General features: G+C 39.8%; 2 protein-coding genes across 3 annotated transcripts in view; one reads left to right on the top strand and one right to left on the bottom strand.

Moving 5' to 3' along the window:
- Window positions 1-2,718, top strand: part of LOC132975407 (E3 ubiquitin-protein ligase NEURL1-like) — a 31,478-nt gene extending 28,760 nt beyond the window's left edge. The window contains exon 6 of the mRNA XM_061039926.1: window positions 39-2,718. Within this exon, the coding sequence (XP_060895909.1) occupies window positions 39-283 (245 nt within the window). The 3' untranslated portion in view covers window positions 284-2,718. The remainder of the gene's footprint in view (window positions 1-38) is intronic.
- Window positions 2,719-7,913: 5,195 nt separating this feature from the next.
- The window catches only part of LOC132975406 (SH3 and PX domain-containing protein 2A-like), a 56,385-nt gene continuing 44,196 nt past the window's right edge, over window positions 7,914-20,102 (bottom strand). The window contains exons 8-14 of one of the 2 annotated variants that reach the window (XM_061039924.1): window positions 18,199-18,312; window positions 15,614-15,697; window positions 12,459-12,576; window positions 12,032-12,363; window positions 11,892-11,941; window positions 11,076-11,195; window positions 7,914-10,894 (exon numbers count right to left, since the gene is read on the bottom strand). In XM_061039924.1, the coding sequence (XP_060895907.1) occupies window positions 8,966-10,894; window positions 11,076-11,195; window positions 11,892-11,941; window positions 12,032-12,363; window positions 12,459-12,576; window positions 15,614-15,697; window positions 18,199-18,312 (2,747 nt within the window). In that variant the 3' untranslated portion in view covers window positions 7,914-8,965. The remainder of the gene's footprint in view (window positions 10,895-11,075; window positions 11,196-11,891; window positions 11,942-12,031; window positions 12,364-12,458; window positions 12,577-15,613; window positions 15,698-18,198; window positions 18,313-20,102) is intronic. The other variant, XM_061039925.1, reaches the window with a different exon arrangement.

Genomic DNA, 20,102 nt, shown 5'->3' with positions numbered 1-20,102 from the left:
TCACTGATCTCTAATGGGTTCTACTTTCCCCATCATAGGTACAACCTCAAGCTCTCCATTCTCCAGCCAGCCAGATTCCCCAACCTTTCAATCCAGCTCAGGCTCTTGGAGTGACGAATGCACCATTTGCTACGAGAATGTGGTGGACACCGTCCTCTATGCCTGTGGACACATGTGTCTCTGCTACACCTGTGGCCTAAAGCTTAAGAAGATGGCCAATGCGTGCTGTCCCATCTGCAGGAGGACAATCAAAGATATCATCAAGACCTACCGGAGCACATAGGACTGTGCAAGATAACGGTCAGGTTCAGCTCAAGAGGTTGTCAAAGCCATTTAGAACTTTTTAAAGGAAGACACAGCACAAGTGAAAGCCCCACTTGAAATCTGGCTCAGGTATGCTACAGCAGGACTTTAACTCAGTCATTTAAACATTTTATATAAGCAATGTCTAATCGCATCCTCGAAAAGCTCACAGTAGTTCCTACCAGAGACCCAAGCAATGAGATTTATCAGTCCATGGAAACAGTGTGATTCTTGGAAACAAAATATTTGCTACTTCAATTAATTGCAGAAAGGACCAAAAACACTTTGACCTAATGTTGTATCGTCCAGGGACTCTGATCTGTGTGTCTATGGAATAGAGAGTAATCCGAAGAGACATTTGACCTATTTCTTTCAGAACAAGGGATGCTAGCTCATGCACAAATGCAGGCAAAATTTGTATCGTGCTTAGAATTGCCAAGTGGGGTGAACCACGTATACTTCTTGGCCAATGGTTGAGGAGTATGCTTTGCCGGGTAAAGTTCAACCTGGTTGAACTCCACACAACGTGATGCATATTTTCTTTGAAAACAGAGTTAATGGTTTTTATTGGTTCCTTCACTCATATGGATTGGAAAACAACAGAAGCGATTAGTCTCCAATGTTATTATGTTTGGGAAGAGATGAAAAAGAAACAAGGTAATAATACCTTTGGTTTAAATGGCTGCTTGCCAGATATTTCTGGGTTTAAAGTGTCATTACAAGTAGGAATCAATCTTCTCAGTTTCCAATTCAGAAAGAAAGTTAAGATAGTTTTGTTTGAGTTTTTCTAGAGGGCAGTGAGGAATGAGGAAAAGGACGACATGTTTGTGTGCAGAAACTTGGTAACACTTCTAAAAGAAGCCATTTTTAAATTCAGAGAGAACTCTCCTCCAAATAAAACACGAAATAATGACTAAACCTAATGGAAAATTAAATCCTTTAAGGATGTGTAATAAATGAAGTGTTTTACCAGATTACCTGCTGCCTGTGGTAGTTCTGTTAACTTCAGGCACGGTGAGATTGTGCTAAGGATGAGTGTTGTCACCATAGAAGGTCACACTCGCAGTTGAATGAGCATTTGAATCAGTGATGAGGGAGCGAGGGAGGAGGTCGGAGAGAGGATGTCATATGTTTGGGATGGAGACAGGGGAGGAAGGGCAATTTTTGCTATGCGTCTGCTCATCGTTTCACACTAAGAAAGTGTTTGCTCACTCCTGCACTGCAGATACATGAGAAGATTGTCTTTGAGCCTGTAAAATGAGGGACTTGCATGGTTTGCATGTCCTTATTCTTGGCAGACGTCCCAGCCATCTCTGGCTGCAGTAACTGGATACAAATCTTTCAAATTAACATCGGTGGGCAGAGGAGTATTTTTAAAACGCTGAAAAAAAAAGCACATATACGGATAAAATCAAACTTGTTCTCATTGCAAGAAACCACCATTATGATACAGGTGGCTTTTGTATCTTCAGGTTTTACATGTCTCTTTCATATGTACTTTAAATAAGAATATCTGCTTTCAGTTATGATGTGTATCAGTTCACCGTGGAAAATTTAAGCGTGTGCTGTCAGTGACAAACATGTAGCTTGCTATTGTGGGACATTGTGAAAATTACTTTGCATATCAGTTTCTGAGTGCTGCTCTCCGTCAGTAAAAGCATACACCAAGGACATTTTCAGTTCTCATGCATTATGTACTGCTTTTGAATCATTAAGAAGCTATTTTCAGGTGTTATTTTGGACTTGCTGAACATTACTCAATCTGTGAAGTAGTAAGTGCTGATTTGTCGCTTTTAAAAGGTGTTGAAGCTTGTCATCTCACCACTTTGGAGGGAGAATTAAGCAGTTAAGTTGTACAAATTTGAGTATCTTGTGTGCCTTTTGATGAGAAGTCTGGACAAATGCTGGTGTGTGAAAGGCTCCTCACTGTGAAAACCAGGAGGAACTCTGAGGTTCATATTCATCTAAAAAGTCACTGTGGTTGGGATGTAAGCAGGTGTAACCACACAACCTACCAACGCTAAGCTGTCATGTCTGACTAAGAAACAAACCTTTTTAGTGTGCTTAATATCAGTCCGTGAATTGATTCACTGCTGAGATGAAATGTTTAAGTACTGCCTTTTCCCTTCTGTCACTCAGTTTTTAATACTGGAACATTTTGCTCAGCCCTTAAAAGTTTTACCTTTTTTTTTTTCGTCCTCTGACCAAATATGACTTACAGTATAAAATTGTAAAGGATTTTTGATAGACAAATGATATTGATTGTGTGTAAGATTACCTGTACATTAGGTTTATTTATTTTGTCAATGTTACTATTAAAAAAGTATCACTGTTTGTTTTTCTATGTATGGCTACAGCGTCCAAAAAGTGGGATATTGTTTATTTCATTGTTGTATAATTAAAGGTTGAAGATAATCCCCTTTTCTGCTCAGAATCTGTCCGTTTATTTTCAGCGAGAATAATAGTTTGACATTTTCGAAAATATGCTTCATTACTTGCTAAGGAGGAGAAAATGTAACATGTAATTTTTATGCTGCTTACAATCAAATGCAACAAAATGTATTTTTGAAATAATGATGTAACAAGTTTTTTTCTGATTTGAGTTTTTCAAACTTTTGATACAGCGGATGTACGCCAGCTTATAGTGAGGTATTTCAAATTACAGAATTAAAATACTTATTATTAATAGAGCAATTACATTTTTTTAACAATCCATCAAATAACACTTTGATAACAGTGTGACAATGTTAAAAGACATTGTCACACTGTTATCAAAGTGTTATTTGATATACACATTTGCAGAGATCTATCACCTGAGTCGGCTATCTCGACAGGAAACAAAAGTCACAGATATATAGCAACTAGCTTAATGTAGTTGAGCACCGACTAGCTAAAGAGCATGATTTAGCTCAGGAGAAACCACAAAAAGAGCCTAAAAAGAGTGTTTATTGGACTTATATTCATCAGGTGGATAGACAAGACACAATAGGAGCACTAACAGCAACAGCTTGCTAACAAGTTAGCAATTTCAACTCAAAAACGCTTAGTCATTCAGAGTAAAGGTTTTGTTAAGAATTTTTTATCTTCTATTAATTTCCTTCTCGTATCTTTTTACAAATATGAAGCTCAGCCACTGGCTAATGTAAATAGGTTAATGTAATTAAGCTGCACAATAGATAATGGCCCTCTAAAGCTCTCAGTTATGTCTTGGAGTCTCTGTTTTTGTAAAATAAAGTTTTAAACATATTGTAACCTTTGAATCAGAGGCTAAGTTCATCCTGTTTCTATGTTTTTATGCTAAGCTAATAATTTTCTGGCTGAAGCAACTGACTGGACAAATAGGAAAGTGGCGTCTTTTAATCTCCTACCAAAAGTGAATATTAGCATATTCCCCAGGGTGTCAAACTTTGAAGCCTTTGGGCTAAATATGGTGTTACAAGGGAATAACAGATTTCATGTTGGCACACCAATTCCTAAAATGAAGATTGTCTTGTGCATTTTTAAATTATATCTTAAAATGTGTGTGAAGCAATCTGTTTTTTCAAAATGTTAACCATTCTGAAGCCTGTTTTTCAAATGTGACCAAATGTTTTTAGTCACTATGATGGACAACAATATCAAATTTTAACTCCAATTTTCTCTCCTTGGGATTTATTTCATTGTGAAATTCTCAGTTCAGTTTGAAAAATAAAGCGTAGTCTTAATCACTGGCTATTTGCCTTTTGTTACTTTTGTTTTTGCATTTAAATTGTTATTCTACATCCATACAACTCTACAGAAGAAGCCTGTCCCCTATTTTGGTTATTTTGTTTGACTCAAACTGCAATGAAAAGTTAAAACTGAATATTTCCATTTCACTGCTACAATCCTTATGTTTTATGCAAAACAGGAAACTGAAGTCAATCTTGCACAAAGGAAGGCAAATGAGAGAGCGTAAGTGCCATTACCTTTTTCCCATAATGTTCATTACACAAATGGTTGATGTAACCTCTTGGGCAAGAAGATTCAAATTGTGCAACAGTTAGAGAGAAAAAAATTAAGCAATCCTTCAGAAGCTCAACATCCAACACGATCTCTCACCACAGTACAATACTTGACTAACACCCTGCCATATAGTACATGAATAACAAAGGCAAGGGCTTTTAGTAAACAGCTATAACTCACACGGAAACTGTTTAGAGCTGTGGTATGTAGACCTGGCCAGAGTGAACATCATCTGTTATTTACTACCCTACAGGCCTGGCTCTAATGCAGCTCTGTTTAATGCTGCACACTCCAATACAGCCAATGACGTCCAGACATGAAACAGGCTGCAGTGGCGGGGCCGTTCATAGCCAAGTGTTCTCAGAGCAGAGGTGAGAGGGAAATACACAGCCAGGGTCTATGACGGTGACATGAATACAGTATATCTCTCTGCTGTCTGTGTACACACAGACTTTCCACTCAGACCTCTCAGTGAACCTGCAGGCTGCAGCCCTTACCAAGGCTTAAGGGCTTGGCAGATTTGTTTGAGCTGTGTTGTGGTATCTCTTCTAGACCGCTATTTGGTCAAACAGACACTGTCAATTAAGGTATCAAATTTGTATTCCAAAAAAGCCAGACAGTATCGATTTTGAATTTCAACCAGGCATCACACAGCCAGAATTGGAGTTTGTTCCTCTGTTGCGGTTAAGACTTTAAGCTTTTGATGTTCAGCGTGATGTAAAATCTTTTCCTCAGTCCGACTTGCAGTGTCGAGGGACAGACTGTGAGGAGAAGTGCAATTATATGGAAAGTACAACTTTGTTCATAGTCTAAAAACATCAGTTGAGAGATCTCACCCCTCTACCATCTCAGCTCTTTGTTGATGGAAACAGAGGTGAAGGTTACTGGATGATGCTGTGCTCAGCCTGCAATAAGAAGCTGAGTGCTGCTGCCCTCCAGAGGCCACACACAGCTACAGCAACTATGAAGTGAAATAGCTTCCCATGCAGATATGCTTTCTATGTAATGCATGAAGCACCTTTTAAGGGCTCATTCAATATTCAACCCATCTCCGCTTTTTATGAATGACCATGAAAATAGACTGCATTTGATCTGCTGTCAACCATTTCTATGGTCAATATCCATACCTTAGATTAAAATACTTTACAGTTTGTGTATTGATTTTCATGACACAAAACACCAATTGATACAACTCAACCTTCACATTTAAAGTTAAAAATGCATTTTAGAATGCCTTCTTATTTGGTACTCCTGTAATTTATCTTTTTTTCCTTTCTCATAAAAACACAAAAGCAAATACAGACACACTTAGACACAGCCAGCAGACATACATGTTACAAAGATGATTGACGGGCACCCATAATTTAGTTCCAAGCCAGCGCGTGTAGTATCAGTGAGATCCCAGTAGAGAAAACAGCCAGTAGGATGGACATATTTCACATTAGATTCCTGTAGGCTGTAAATGGTATTATATGTCAGGCTCCAAATCCAATATATCTGCAATATACAGTGTCTGACACGAGAAAAACAACATCAGTTTTTGATATGGTGTTTCTCTGATTATAACTGAAGGGGACAATGTTATTGGCTCAAACCCTTCCATACTTGTGAGCTAAACTTTTCCTTTGTCAGTTGATACTAAATTAAGCAGCCCAGCGACCATGAAATAAAAGCCATCTAAACCAAAGTCAAATGTGCAGGTTTTCCAGAGGCAGAAGCTGCCGGAGGAGGCCCATCAAAGTGAATGTGCAGATATCTGGCTCAGTGCTGTGGGTACAAAATGAAAGGAATGCCAGGCAACCAAGTGTGATCTAATTTATTTTCAAAACAGCATCCAGCTGGTCAAACCCTATTGCATATGCACAGATGTGGGTTTGTTGTAAACACATTCAATATTGAGATCTTTGCTTATTCAGAGGCAGAAACTTTTGTATGCAACACAGCTGAGAGGCTTACAATCAACAGTTATCATTTTCCTCAAACTATTTACTATGCGCCATCTTAATTTGTAATTAATTCAGCATACTCCTTTCCGTCGTGACTTTTAAAAATAATAGCAGAATTATAAAACATGTCACAGGCTGAGCGCCACTAAACTGCACTTCAGCCTTTTACAATATAGCCTAAATCTGATCTGCGTCAAACGTGTCCAAAGTTACCTTTATTGGGGAAAAAATAGAAATCAAAGAAATTTCAATTTTTGCACACTTTGACACAGCCAATCAAATCTTACATTCAACAATGGGTGACGTAGGCGTTTAGGTTTAGGCAAACGTAGACGGAAACCCAAAGCCACACAAAGGCCTGCTGCTAGGCAACACATGATCCGCACAGACTTTGAACAAGCAAGATTGGCTCCCCTCCATTAGTAGGTATCCTTTTGTCAATGAAAAACACGTCTTACTTTGCGCCTTAGCAGGTAGGACGAGCCACCATACAAACATCTGCAGGTGAGAATGTTCTTCTGGTGTCACTCATACGATGTTAAGCTCATTAGCAACTTAACTGCAGATCATTACACAGTTATTAAACTTACCTGAAATTTCCATTTCGTGCAGAGGCCGAACAGCGTTATTTAAACTTCCGGGTCCGTCACATGATATGCACTGCCAATGAAATCTTGGCTACCACAGCGCGCTTATTTAATATAAAAGGTATGGGTTTATCAGTTGAAGAAAATACATAGAGGTGACACATTACTAGGTTTTTACTGCTTGGTGTGCTTGGGTAAATAGAAAAAGATAAAGTTGTATTTGTTCTGGTAGTCCATACATACAGTCTATGGTCCATACACAGATTGTAGCCTTTTAGCGGTGTTACCATGACAACACAGAAAAGTCAGACTTTTCTCTATGATAGCTAAATAGTTTTTATTTTATACGCAATAACAAAAAAATCTTGTTTACAGTATAAGCAAAAGTTACTATTTAACCTTATTACGTTCAAGTCACATGACCATACAGCACAGAGAAAGACAATTTGCGGATACATTTGCAAACTTAATCCTTCTTCTGTTCTCGGTTCTACTAGGCAATCACAGTTAAAATTCATTGTTTTACCTCTTTTGTGTACTGTTAAGTTCAGTGTTGCAATATGTGAGCTCAAAGCTGTAAACTCTCTTGTATGTTTTTAATCTTTCATGGTGTTCCATACGTCTTCTGTGAAGAATAAACATGAACGTGGACATCTGTAAGAGCATGATTCACAAAGATCTTGTACCTACCTAGCTCTAGCCCGCTTCAATCACAACTGTTTACATATGTGGCGGGTTTGAGCATTGTTCAGGTATTTTCTAGAAAAACCAAGATGGCCGCTTTGATTCTACCATTGTCTGCATAAACAAGCATGGGTTTACAAATAAAGTAAATAGGTGTTGGCTATGAAATGAATCAAACATCTTTGTATTATATGAACCTTTATGGTTGACCCAGAAGCCAAATGAATTGAATGCATTTAAAGATCATGGAGTCCAGAGTAGTTTGAATTAACAAGTTTGTCTGGTCAGTCTAAAAAAGTGGAGGATAACAGCTGCAGCAGTTTAAATATTTCAGTTTGAAGTTGAAATAACCAAAATAAATGTGTCAGCATCATTCAATATGAGTGATGAAAAGCAGAAAAAGCACCAATTGTTCAAAAGTGCATTTATTTAAGTCATTCTTTTGGCACTTGAATTATTATCACTGATCACACAGTTAACAAAAAAACACAAGTGAGCATCCCAGTAATACTGTTGATGAAAAGTTGTGTCAAATTTACTGCCCAGCAGAAATTCAAAATTGTATCTTAATCAATAGAGCAGTTCTTAGAAATGTTTAAGCGTTTGTGATTTAAAAAAAATCTGTATATGTCTTACAATAATAATAAAAATAAGTAAAATGTTTTGAAGTACTGAATAAATATAGATTTCACTAGTCTCAAGGACATTTCAATATGGACCATTAGGAACTGAAATGAAATCAAGAACTTTTAAGGCATTACGTTTCAAAGGAGATCACAAAGTATTGTTCTTACATAATCATAATCAGGGATGCTCACAAATTGTTTCATAAGGACATTATTACACAATTAAAATGATAAAATATTTCACATAATGGTGACATACAGTATGAAGAATTAAAAAAAACATGCAAACAGACAGCACCAAGATGAGACTAGCACAAAGCAGCTTTGGCAATTTTCTTTACAAAAGTGAGGAGAAAAGTTTTAATTTCAACAGCTCAAGGCATAGTCAGTATAATGAATCATTTCAAACATGCAGTAAGCTTTTAATTCTTAAAAAGTTACAAAAAATACATTATCTACTTACAGAGAAAGGTTCAAGGGATAGACGCAATATGACATCTTAGTTCAAGTTAAAGGTATCCACCGTAGAAAATCATTAAATCATTCTTCTGCCCTTTGGTGTTCTCTTTGGCTGTTTCACTAAGTCCCAATATATTGCCCCTAATGCAACTTCTCAGGCAGTGTATTATATAGACTCATTTCACCAGATGTCTCATTTCATTTTAAAGTCACAATGTGATCTGGCTGCTCATTTTGGCAAAGGTACCGGGTAAGATTACAATCCTTACTTAATGTCTTTGGATGAGCCTTTTTCTTTTTTTTTGCAAAATAAATGTTTCTATTTGAGTAGTCTTTACATTTATGGCCAGAGTTCTGCCAACTCTACACATGAGCGCTAGGGCTTCCTCTCAAGGTAATTTGAAGGAACCCATCCTTTTCTTGGTCTGCCACTGTCCAGAATCTTACAGTACCACCATCCATTGGGGTTTCTGTCCAGGACCTCCAGACTCGTTCCCTCTGGAAATCCCATGGTCTCTTCATCGCCATGATAATCTGCAATGGAAATATACACCTCTCTGAGGTCATTGTGGATGATGTGAGGCTTTGGTTTCACCGTGGATACAGGGATTGTATTCTTCTGGGAGCTGAGGCCCAGAGATTCAGAGCTACCAGTACCAAATCTGTTCCTTTTAGGTAGTGCTATGTTGTTTGGTGCCTGGCTGCGTGGTACGGTGCCAAATGAGGCATTGCGTCTCACAGTGGGGCTGGCACGAGGATGGTCTGTGGAGTTAAGGGACTCGTTTCTCCTGAGAGAGCCAACAGGGCTTGGACCATCCCTGATTGGGGCTGATATGAAGACAGATTGAGGTCTGACAACCTGCTGCTGTTTGGTGCTATTATGCTTCCGTGAACCAAACAAGCCGGTAGGTTTGGAGAGACCACCAGGAGGCTTGGATGGGATGGGTGGGGTGACTTTCTTGAAGTTTTGGTTGATGTTGTTCAAAACCTGCACCCTTTGTTCATTCTTCTCAAGGCTGTTGGACTTGCTAAGACTTTCAGGTTTAGTTGGTGTGCCATCAGATTCTGTCCCTGCGATGTCATCCTGTTGCCTGATGGGCTCCAGGTAATAAGTTGGCGCCCATCCCTCTGCACCTCCCCAGCGGATGAACCACCAGCCACTCTCCTGCTTCTCCACCACCTCCACCTCAACTCCAGCAGGGAAGCTGATCTCAGACTCTTGGACTTTTTCATATGGATCTGTGGTGCGATAAAGGCTGGAGCCTTCCAGGTCTGAATCTCCTCGGCTGCCTTTTGAATAGATGGAGGAGAGATCAGATGTACTCTGAGAGGAGAAGGAGTCTTCTGAGGAGATGACTGATGCTGTCTCAGAGTCCTCACCTTTAGTTTTGGTTCCATTTTTCAGTTGCCCTGTTGGCCTCAGCTGTCTTCTCAATGTGCTGATGTCCATCTTCTCTGCACTGGATGCCTTGGCTAGTTGTGGTTTAGGCCTCACCACTGGCTTTGGTTTAGACAAAGATTTGGTGGAAGAGGATGCCTTGCTTTCCTCTTGGTCTTTCTTTGTTCTGGACAGATCTGGGGTGGACTCGGTGGACGCAGATTTAGGCGTGGGTGCCTCCTCAGCTTTGATTGGAAATAAGGACCCAATAAAATCAATTTTGAACTTGTTACCTGCAGGTTTCCATCCACTTGATGTTGGGCTTGCAGTCTTGCTGGATTCAGACAAGACACTTGTCTTGGAGGAATTTGAGTCCCTGCTGCATTGCCTCTCTGGGGTCTCTCTGAAGGGCCTGAAGCCATCGTTCTCATAGATACATTCTTCCTCTCCCTCCATCAACCCATCTGTTTCATGGCCATTTTCAAATGACTCACCCATCTTGAAGGAGGCACTATGGAGAGACGAAGCTGGAGAATGCTTGGAAGAAAGGTGGGATCCCTTCTCAGAGGAAGTGTCCGCATTTTTTGCATCTACCAAGTAACTTTCTCCCCTCAAAAACTCAAACTCAGACTCCAGGTCCAGATCGCCAATAGCAGGAACATCATATTCTGGCTCTTCATACACCGGCCTCCCTGGAGACACAGGGGACTCTGGAGCTTCAGATCCAGGGCTACTGGGAGGTGCAATCTCCACTGAGTCTTGTTTTTTGACGGGAGGAGCAGGGGGGGGAACTTTCGGGCGGCATAGAGTGCTTGTTCTTCGATTCAGGTTGGGCTTTTTACGTTTGTCAATGTAGGAGCAGGGAGCCCAACCCTCCTTCTCTCCTATCTGGACATACCACCAACCACCAGAGTTCTTCTCAATGACCTTAAAACATATTTAAAAAAAGTGTAAAAGAAATGTTCATGTATTTGATTTTTATTTTATACAGTGAAGGCAGAGTTAGCGCACCACAATGTATGAATTGATAACACTAGGGCTGTAAGGTTGATTTCACAGTTTCTACAATATCGAGTTACTGAGGGTTTCTTGAAAAAAAAGTGCTTACCTCGGCTTTCTGTCCTCCATTGAAAGTAATACCATCAGATATACAGGACTGGAATTCAGCAATCGTGTAATACTCTGCTTCAACTGTAGGGGGCTCTGGTGGGGACGGCAACTGGAATCCCTAAGCAAATTTGAAATTGGTACTGTTAGATGAACTGTGGCTGTAGGTAACTCAAGAGTTTCATATTCTGTAAGTCCAGCTTTATTTGTGCTTTGAAGTAGTAGTAGAGTATTTCATATTCCTGCTATTTTATGTTTGTACTGCTTTACAGTTTGGAGGGAAATATTTTACCCTTTTCCCGCTACATTTATATGAGAGATGTAGTTAATTTGTATTTCTTCTTCTCATCCCAGCATCTTATCTCACAATCTCAAATCAACCTTGTAGCAAATGTGTCCATTGGTTGGAAACCATTGGACTTATATACCAAAATGTATTATATAGAGGTAAAATTTAGCTTCTCTCTGACCTGCCATGATCAGCCTTGGAAATTTATTCCACAACGCTTTTTGTTTGTTGCTTAATGTTTGTACCCTGGAGAAACAAATCAGCCATAGTATAGGAATCAGAGTCATGTGCAACACAATTCTTTGAGGAGAAATTTGGTTCTAACATTTCGCCTGATGTCTCTTTAACATTGATTTGTCTGTTTTTTGGTCACCTAAAACACAGCACACTGCCATTTACAAATGATATCAAGGTGTGTATTAATAGCTATAACACAACTTAACAAGCTCCATAATCTTTAGCCATTAATAACATTAATGACTGGGATGTTAGAGGGATGTATGTAGAGAAAATACCAAACACTCTTACCAGGGTTGCATCTCTTCGAGGAGGAGGTTTTTGCCTGAGAACTGGGGAACCTGTGAAACAATCATAGAGAAAGTAGAGTGGTTAGCAATTTCCTGCAACAGAGTTACAGAAATTCAAACATTCAGAACAAAATCTCTTACCAATTTCCACCCGATGAGGTGCAATGCGGGCTATTGCTGGTGAGGCAGGTTCTGCTTTATTTTTTCCTTCCTGTGGGGTATTATTAACAGGGCTGGATTCAGAACAAGGGATTGGAGAGCTGATCTCCTTCTTGGCCACCTGGGGGCTCTCTGGGACACCTTCACTCTGCACGTCTTTCTCACTCAAGGCTTTCTTGTTAAGGAGGTTACTGATCTCCATAATGTTTCCAATGATCTCCACTGGGCCTGTCACGTTTTTCTTACAAGGAGAGAAATCCTCCTTTAGCTTCTTCAGGTAAGAGGCTGGAGCCCAGCCTTCTTTATCCTGGTACCTGGAAAGTAATTTTGGAGATATAATCTTTCTGTGATCAAATAATAATAAAAAACGAAAAAACGAAATGTCTGAAACAAATTAGCATAGGCTTACCTGATAAACCACCAGCCTTCTAAATTCTTCTGAATGACCTCCACAATGACTCCTTTCTCAAAAGCAATTTCATCCTTGCCCTGGCTGATGTATGGCTGCAGTGTTACATACTTCTCCTCTGCAAAAAGCCAGAGCAGAGAATGACAACAATGCTTCAGATTATTATTGAGGGCAATGAGAACAAAATCAACATTGGAAAAGAAAAAGGAGAGATGGGTGGACATACTTTAAATCTTTACACTAAACTTCCAATATTAAAATAATGATGCTTTAGTAATGAGGGTTGTACTGCAATATAAAATATATTCTTCTGTGATAAATTGGCACCAAATATCAAACTGGAGGAGAGGTCTTTTATTCAATACAGATAGGAGCTAATCTGGTTTGGCAGCAGGTCCAGCTGCCAGATGTATGATTTGATGTTCTGTGTGTTAAAATATTCTTTTGCAAATGATTTTTCTCGATCCATTTTTTTTTTATGAAAATGAAAAACTTCATTTTGATGTGACTGACTAACGGACACCATTCACTTTTTCACTTAGGAAAACTAACCTCCATACTACAAGAATCCTAATCATAAGCAAAACTGATACATATGCCCTTATGTATATTGACAGCACTGTTGGCCACCTGTCTAAAGTTTCTGCCAAGAGATTCCCTCTGGAGAGGTCAGGTACAAAAGCAGTAGTATTTCATAGTTTGAAAACATTTTTTTTGTTACTATTCTTCCCCACAGCTCCGTAAGTAAACGTTGGGAAACAAACATCTTTGGGAGATTCCCTCTTGATATAACTTTTTAAGACTGCTGTTGCCTCAATGCACATTTATATGAAACAAATGCTGTGGATTTTGTCCTTCAACTCTTAAACTGAAAAAACTGAGGGGGAATTTCCTTGTGGCCAGAACGATCAGAACCAATAATACTTTTGATGCACGCATTGGCATGTCAGTATTGTTTTCAGATGAACGATGAAAAAAAAAAAATCCTTTCAAGCTTGGGACAAATTGAAGACTGGTAGAAAGACTGGTCAATCCCAACATAAATATTATTTCCACAACATGATATTGCATTATATTTGAAAAGTAGGAGTGAGCATAAAACTTATGGTTAAGTAAATACAATGTACTAAACAAACCGATGACTTTTCAAAATCCAATGGTGCTCTGATGACAAACTCAGTAAAATCACAAACAAAAATCCAATCTTTGTGTTTTTCTTGTACCAAACAGTGACAACAAGCAGACGTTTGCATTGTTTATATTAATATTAAAAAGAGGAGCAGATTCTGTGTGAGATTCTGGTTGAAGATTTGGTTGCAATGTAGCCTTTGAACTGAAGCCAACAAAGGGCATTGAAGGGGAATTCCATCACAAAGATCCCTTGAGTGAGAGCTGTTAGCAGTCAGTGTTGTGATCAATTATCAAACATCTTATCTAAATGGAAAATGCTGGCAGTGACTGAATCTAATGATTGGATCAGACTGGAACAAACAGAACTTGATCCGATAAGTTGTTATTTAAGCTACAATAATATTCGTCCCAACGGCCTTAGTTTGTGTCCCCATCTTTAAGCCCCTCCCAAAACCACACAAGAACCAAATTGAGTTGTCAACTTTTCTATCTCTCCCCTCATTTCCTGTCATCCCTACACTGTGAGCTGTCTTATTAAAGTCTGTTTCCTCAAAATGTGATTATGCATAGTGCCATAGTCAAGTCATTTTAATAACCAAATTGCCACTAAAAGGGTTTAAACCGAGGAGAATTACAACACATGGGGCCAGCTCATGTCCTCGTAGTGTCCTTGGCCTCGTGACAGTGTCTTCTCCTAACTCAGCCCTTAATTGAGAGCAGAGGCTCCATGCCGATTTATGCATTCCCATGAGGCCAAGGGGCAGAGCAAAAACATAATTTCCTGTCATTATAGCAATTCCTATCTAAACACAGACAGCACAGGAAGGAGAGGTGTGTTCAGAAATTTTTAAAAAAAAGCACATAAAAAGTGCTGTTCTGTTTTCTGTATACACAGGAATTAGGAGTCTGGTAACACATTTCTTTCCATTTTCTTGTGCTTCACACATTTCCACTTTAGTGGTGTGGGATGGCAATTCCCTTTGCTTGCATAAACTACAGAAGACTCCACGGTAAAGGATATTTCCGTACTCTTTATTTTCCTCTTGCCTGCTTCTTCCGGCCCCTTTGTGTTGGGGCTGGTGAAAACGTTTTCCTCTCACCAGCCTCCCTCAAACAATATCCAGCAGTGCAATGAAGGGAAACTCTGAATCAGATGTTATGTTAACCACAACATGCATCGCCTGCATCAGAGCTATAAATTATTCTTGCGGAGTCAGCAAAATATTGTTGGGTTGTTGTTTTTTTTTGTTTTTTTTACACAGAGCAGAATTTCCTAGCCTGGAAACAACTCTCTCTCTCTCTCTCCACTCCACTCCAGAAGGCAGCAGTCACTGCCAAGAGCAAAGTTTGGGCTGAACTCAACAGCCTATCCTCCTCTGTCAGGCGTCCAAATGCATCTCCATGGCCTTTGTTAGAAGAACATGTGCACGTTTGTGATTAAGAAAAATACTTCTTATATATGTGAGAGTTTAATAAGGCTCTTTGTCTATCTTAATGGTCGCTACCTGCACCACAGCGGGATATATGGCTGTTCCTGCAACACTTGGGTAGAAAACACACTCAATACAAAACTACATCCATGTTTCCCTTGCTCATAAAAAAGCAAAATAAGGCTCTAACATGCTGCAGTAAACATTCCTAGGACCATTACGCAACAACTTTCAGACGCATGGGTAGATTTATTTTTTGCTGTGATTGTAGGAAGATTGGTTTTGGCACACAGTGTTCAGTAATTATTTAAAACCGCTTATATGGAGCATTTTTGTCAGGGTTGCGTCAATAATTGGTGCATATAAAAGTTGCTGATTTCACCTATGCTTCCAGATTCATTTCATTTTAACCTCAGTTAGTGGTTAGTTGGGTTGTGGCGCATGATGGAAGATGACACAGGATAATAAAACATGTACATGAGTAGAGGAACACGATGAGCTGTGTGATAAGAGACAATAAGTAAAGACAGGGTGAGGAGAGGGAACACAAAGGAAGGGAGAGGGGGGCGTAATGCTGCATCTGACTCAGTTCACCTCGGCTCTGCTGCCTGCTGATCACACCCCCCAACGTCCATCTCCGGTCCAGCCTCTTCAGATGAGCCTTATGTCGCTTAGTAACTGACAGACACATGTGGTGACCAGACGATAAACACACAAACAAACAAACATGGGAGACATGAAGAGCAAGCACAAAGTGTTACACAAACAGACTGCACACAAATGACATGGATCCACAAAGAGAGCCCCATTATTAGCTACATGTAGGACATTAAAACAAGACCACAAAGCAAAAACATGTTGGACAGTTAGTGTGGATGGATGGATGGATGGAGGTTACAGAGGAAGTGTTAAAACCAAGACATCTTCTCTGTGGCTTGTAATTAGGATGTCGTTAGCATGGTTTTCCCATCCTGTTGTGTTAGAGCATCTGGGACACACATTGCTGCTGCAGGAATGCTTTCCAATTAATGGAGCAGCTGACAGTGCCTGCTGGTTGGAGCTATGAGCCTGAGGTCTAGATTTTCTTGTAGTTAAAACAGTAGAAATGGAAAAGCTTTCTACAAATAGCTTGAACTTGTGGAAAGAAAAGTTGATCCCTCTTCTAAAATGTTTTAAATCTTCTTTAATGTTGGGAATATCAGACAGAATCTGACAGTTAGCTTAGCTTAGCACAAACAATGGACATGGGGAGAAACTGAAAGCCTGGTTTTCTCTAAAGGCTTGTTCCCTTTATCTATAATAAAACTGGTGCCTAAGAAAAAAAGAAAATTGTGGTTGATATGTTTATGGCAAATTCTTGCCTCCGGGTGGTTGCTAGGCAACCCAAAAAGTAATCCAGGGGTTACAAGATCCAATCTCAAGAGTAATACAAAAATATATTAATTTGTAGACTTAAAATGGGCTTCTAGGCTGATTTTGTTTATCATTTGACAGAGCTAAACTAACTAGTCTTTATGCTAAGCTAAGCGACGCTAACAAGCTGCCCACTTAGTCTCATGTAGACAGTAAAGTGGTACAGACCTACTTATCTAAGTCTCTGCCAGGAAGCCATTTAGCTCATTTCCCCAAATCTCCAACTATTTCCCTAAGTAATACTGTATGTCAGCTTTTGGATAAAAAACAAAACAAAAGACGCAGGGGCTTTTCTGAGGAGTTGTACTCCCATCCAGAGCTGTCGAAGCCTTCAACATGTTCCTTGCTTTTCTAAAGAGCTTTCATAATTTCTTTACCAAGTTTTTTTTTTTTTTTTTTTCCCAGAATTATTGTGACAATCTGATGGCACAGACTGCTGGAGACCACAGGACTGACAAAGAGCTGCTTTATGAGTTTCATGCCATTCCCATGACTGGCGAGACACATAAACACTAATTACAATGACAGATTGTCCTTTGCCCCAACTCCCTCGCAGCAAACCCCAGCTGCAGATAGCAACGTTTGGTGAGGAGGTTTGCATTTAGGTTCGTGTGTGGCCATACAGTTGCAACAGTATGTTGTAATCCTTGGTTTGATTTATATATATTCTATAAATCCCAATCTGGAGAAACAGGGCATAATAACGCCTTTAAAATGTTGTGAAATAGTAACAGGGTTAAACCTCATGTACTCTCCTTCTAGCTCCATCATTAAGTCACAAGATATACATCACCAAAGGAATCATGGCTTTCATTGTTAAAGCGTAGACCAATTCTACAGCAAAAGATGTTTTGGCCAGAATGTTGGAAAATCCTGATGTTTGTTTGGAAGTGTAACACACAGCTTAATGATTTCCGTGCCTACAGTTTGTTTTTTTGTTTTTTTCCTCGAACGCAATGTTGCAAAATGCTGCACCACCTGTCAAAAACATCAAAAGTCAGAGTATGACAGTTCTATTGAAAACGCTTGAAGAGTGACAACTTGAGCTGCTTTTGATAACTGTGTGTTACAGGACTATCAACAAAATTGCAGGATTGGACGCTCACCTCAACTTCACATGTGTCTGCATTTGGATTCTGGCAAACTGGACCTCGACATATGTGTGTTTCTTATCAGGGTTTTGGATCCCTCTCCGACTCTCATGAAACTCAACATCAACACTCGTCTGCTGTACTGTAACTTATCGGCAGTCCACAATGATAAGCAGACATCGCATGAAATAGCGTAATTCATGTCAGAGCTTGCTTTTATTTAGGATAATCACGATTTAAAGAGCGTGACTCACGAGATATTCTCCTGTTTTATTCCTTGCTGTAGATCCAAACACATGTCTCTTTCATAAACTTCAAACACAGAGGTCATGTTACTTCATTTTGCGCTGCATCAGTGTATTACTCTACAGCACAGCAGTGACTGTGGTGTGGTCCCTCCTGGCTCTCCTCCTTGCAGACCCAGGTCTGAATCTACACTCTGTTCACGTGTGCTTATAATGGCAGGCAGACACACAGAGAGGTTTTCAGTGTAGACCGGCGCCAGCAGTAGTGAGGTAGGGAAAATTTGCCATTTCCATTTTGTCACAGATCAAAGACTGAGAATGAAGAGCAGGGGTGGTATACGTGTGTGGGTGTGTAACAGAGTATGAGAGGTTGTGTTTGAGTTTGTGTGTACGGGTGGTCAGAGGCAGGAAAGATTTTCAAGTCACTTACCTTCCCCAGCTTTAGAGGCGCCCAGCTCCAGGTCGTCCCGTGTACCACTGTGTGTGTTGAGATAGGTGGCAGGGACCCAACCCTGCTCCTCCGCTGTGCTGACAAACCACCAACCTGTGGAAAAGGCACAGAGGCTGAAAACCATGTTTAACAAACATGTCATACGATTCGTTGCACAGCACTACACAGTAGTTTAAAGGCTTAACTCTGAGATTAAGAACAAAAAAATCTACTGAGGATGAATTTTGGCCTGTGATTAGAGAAAGTAGGAAATTAACTTTTCTGATCATCATCTATTCTGGCTTTTCTCCAATTAATCATTTTATTGCGCAGGGATGAGCTAAAAAAGATCATCATCATGAGAAATTCAATAGTTCTATAATTATAATCAAGGCATCAACCAAAACATCAGAGAGAACACCGCCTGGCTTATGCATGACATGTGACGGATCGACCTGTGTTTCATCTGGATTAGTCGGGATTGTGTTGGCCAGGAATCTGCAGAAATCTAGTTTCCAGCCAAAATAGCCATTTGCAATGTTCAAGCTGATTTGCATTGGTTTCTCTGGGGATGACAGCAGTTCTCTGAAAACTGCTTTCTGACAAATTCCTCAGCTGGAAAAGGTGCACATTCAAAGAAGTGTTTCAGTTTAGAAAAATCTGAACCCAATAAATCTTGAGTGGAGAGCACGGATCCATTGTGTCTGATGCGCTGTGACAGTCCAATCCGTCAAATATATAGTGTACATATGTCTACAATGTTGTCACTCTTGCTTAACCATTTCCATGCATAATTCACATACATCATGGCTCCTTCGCGCGACCTTTCAGCAACTCTTTACAGAAGAGCTAAGTGACAAAGCTGGCACAGAATCCCGCTGTATGGTAATGCCATATGTAGGCTATTTGTTGTAGTAACAGGGAAACAATATGGCTGACAGCTGTGAGGACAGCCCATAAAGAGGAGAGGAGTGTTCCATCACGCTTTCACAGCTGGTTCGAAACACCCCATGCACATTTTCCCTATAGAAACACAGTGATTTAGGAGTGGTGTAGTTGTACATAATGAATAGAAAGAAGCAGAATGATGTAGTGTGATAGACATGAATAGAGAGAAGACGTACAACCTAATTAATGATATGGTTAAAGGATGAGGCAAAATGATAGGATGCTAATGTGCAAAAAATATTGTAGACACCAATATTAGGCAGTCATGATTCATCTGCGCCGAGTGAAATATGATGTAATTAAATCCTCAGTTTTGCAGTCATGCATCTCAATTAGACAGGCAGCAATTACAGGCTGCTGTAAATGAGATGTAATAACTGGTGTTTCAGATGAAAGGAAAGTACACAAGGAGACGTTTGGCATCAACACTTAAGATGTGTTTTATTTCATAATGTTGCTGCGCTTAAATTATTTTGTTTGAAGTCTGAGTTTGAAAAATGACAACACACATGACTGTCCTCCAGGCAGATGACAGCATCTTGTCTCTGTCATCACCGGACAATTCTTCAACCTTTCAGCTGTTTCAGCCTTCTAGAAACATCACAGCTTTTACTGCGATTCCTTTTTCTCTCCAAGGATGGATTAGGATCTGTTAGGATCAGGTCCAGCTTGACAGCAGCTGAATGAGTACTTGTGCTTATTTTTTATTGTTAAAGGGATAGTTCTGTTTTTGGAAGTGGGCTTGTAAGAAGAACTTGTCTATGGTACGTGTAACAGCCACAGGGCATAATGGTCAGCTTGGCTGCTTTATTAAGACGCAGATTGGCGTACCGGCACTGCAGCTAGGAAGACGTATGTGGTGCGCCAAAGGAGGGCTAAAACAAAGTAAATGTTTCTCTAACAAATTGGCTAAATTACTTGGTACAAATGTCCCTGTCTGCATAGCCATATAGCCT

Source organism: Labrus mixtus, chromosome 6, assembly GCF_963584025.1.
Source record: "Labrus mixtus chromosome 6, fLabMix1.1, whole genome shotgun sequence".
Lineage (NCBI taxonomy): Eukaryota > Metazoa > Chordata > Actinopteri > Labriformes > Labridae > Labrus > Labrus mixtus.
The sequence above is the reverse complement of the archived record's forward strand: the minus strand, read 5'-3'. Positions and strand labels throughout refer to the sequence as shown.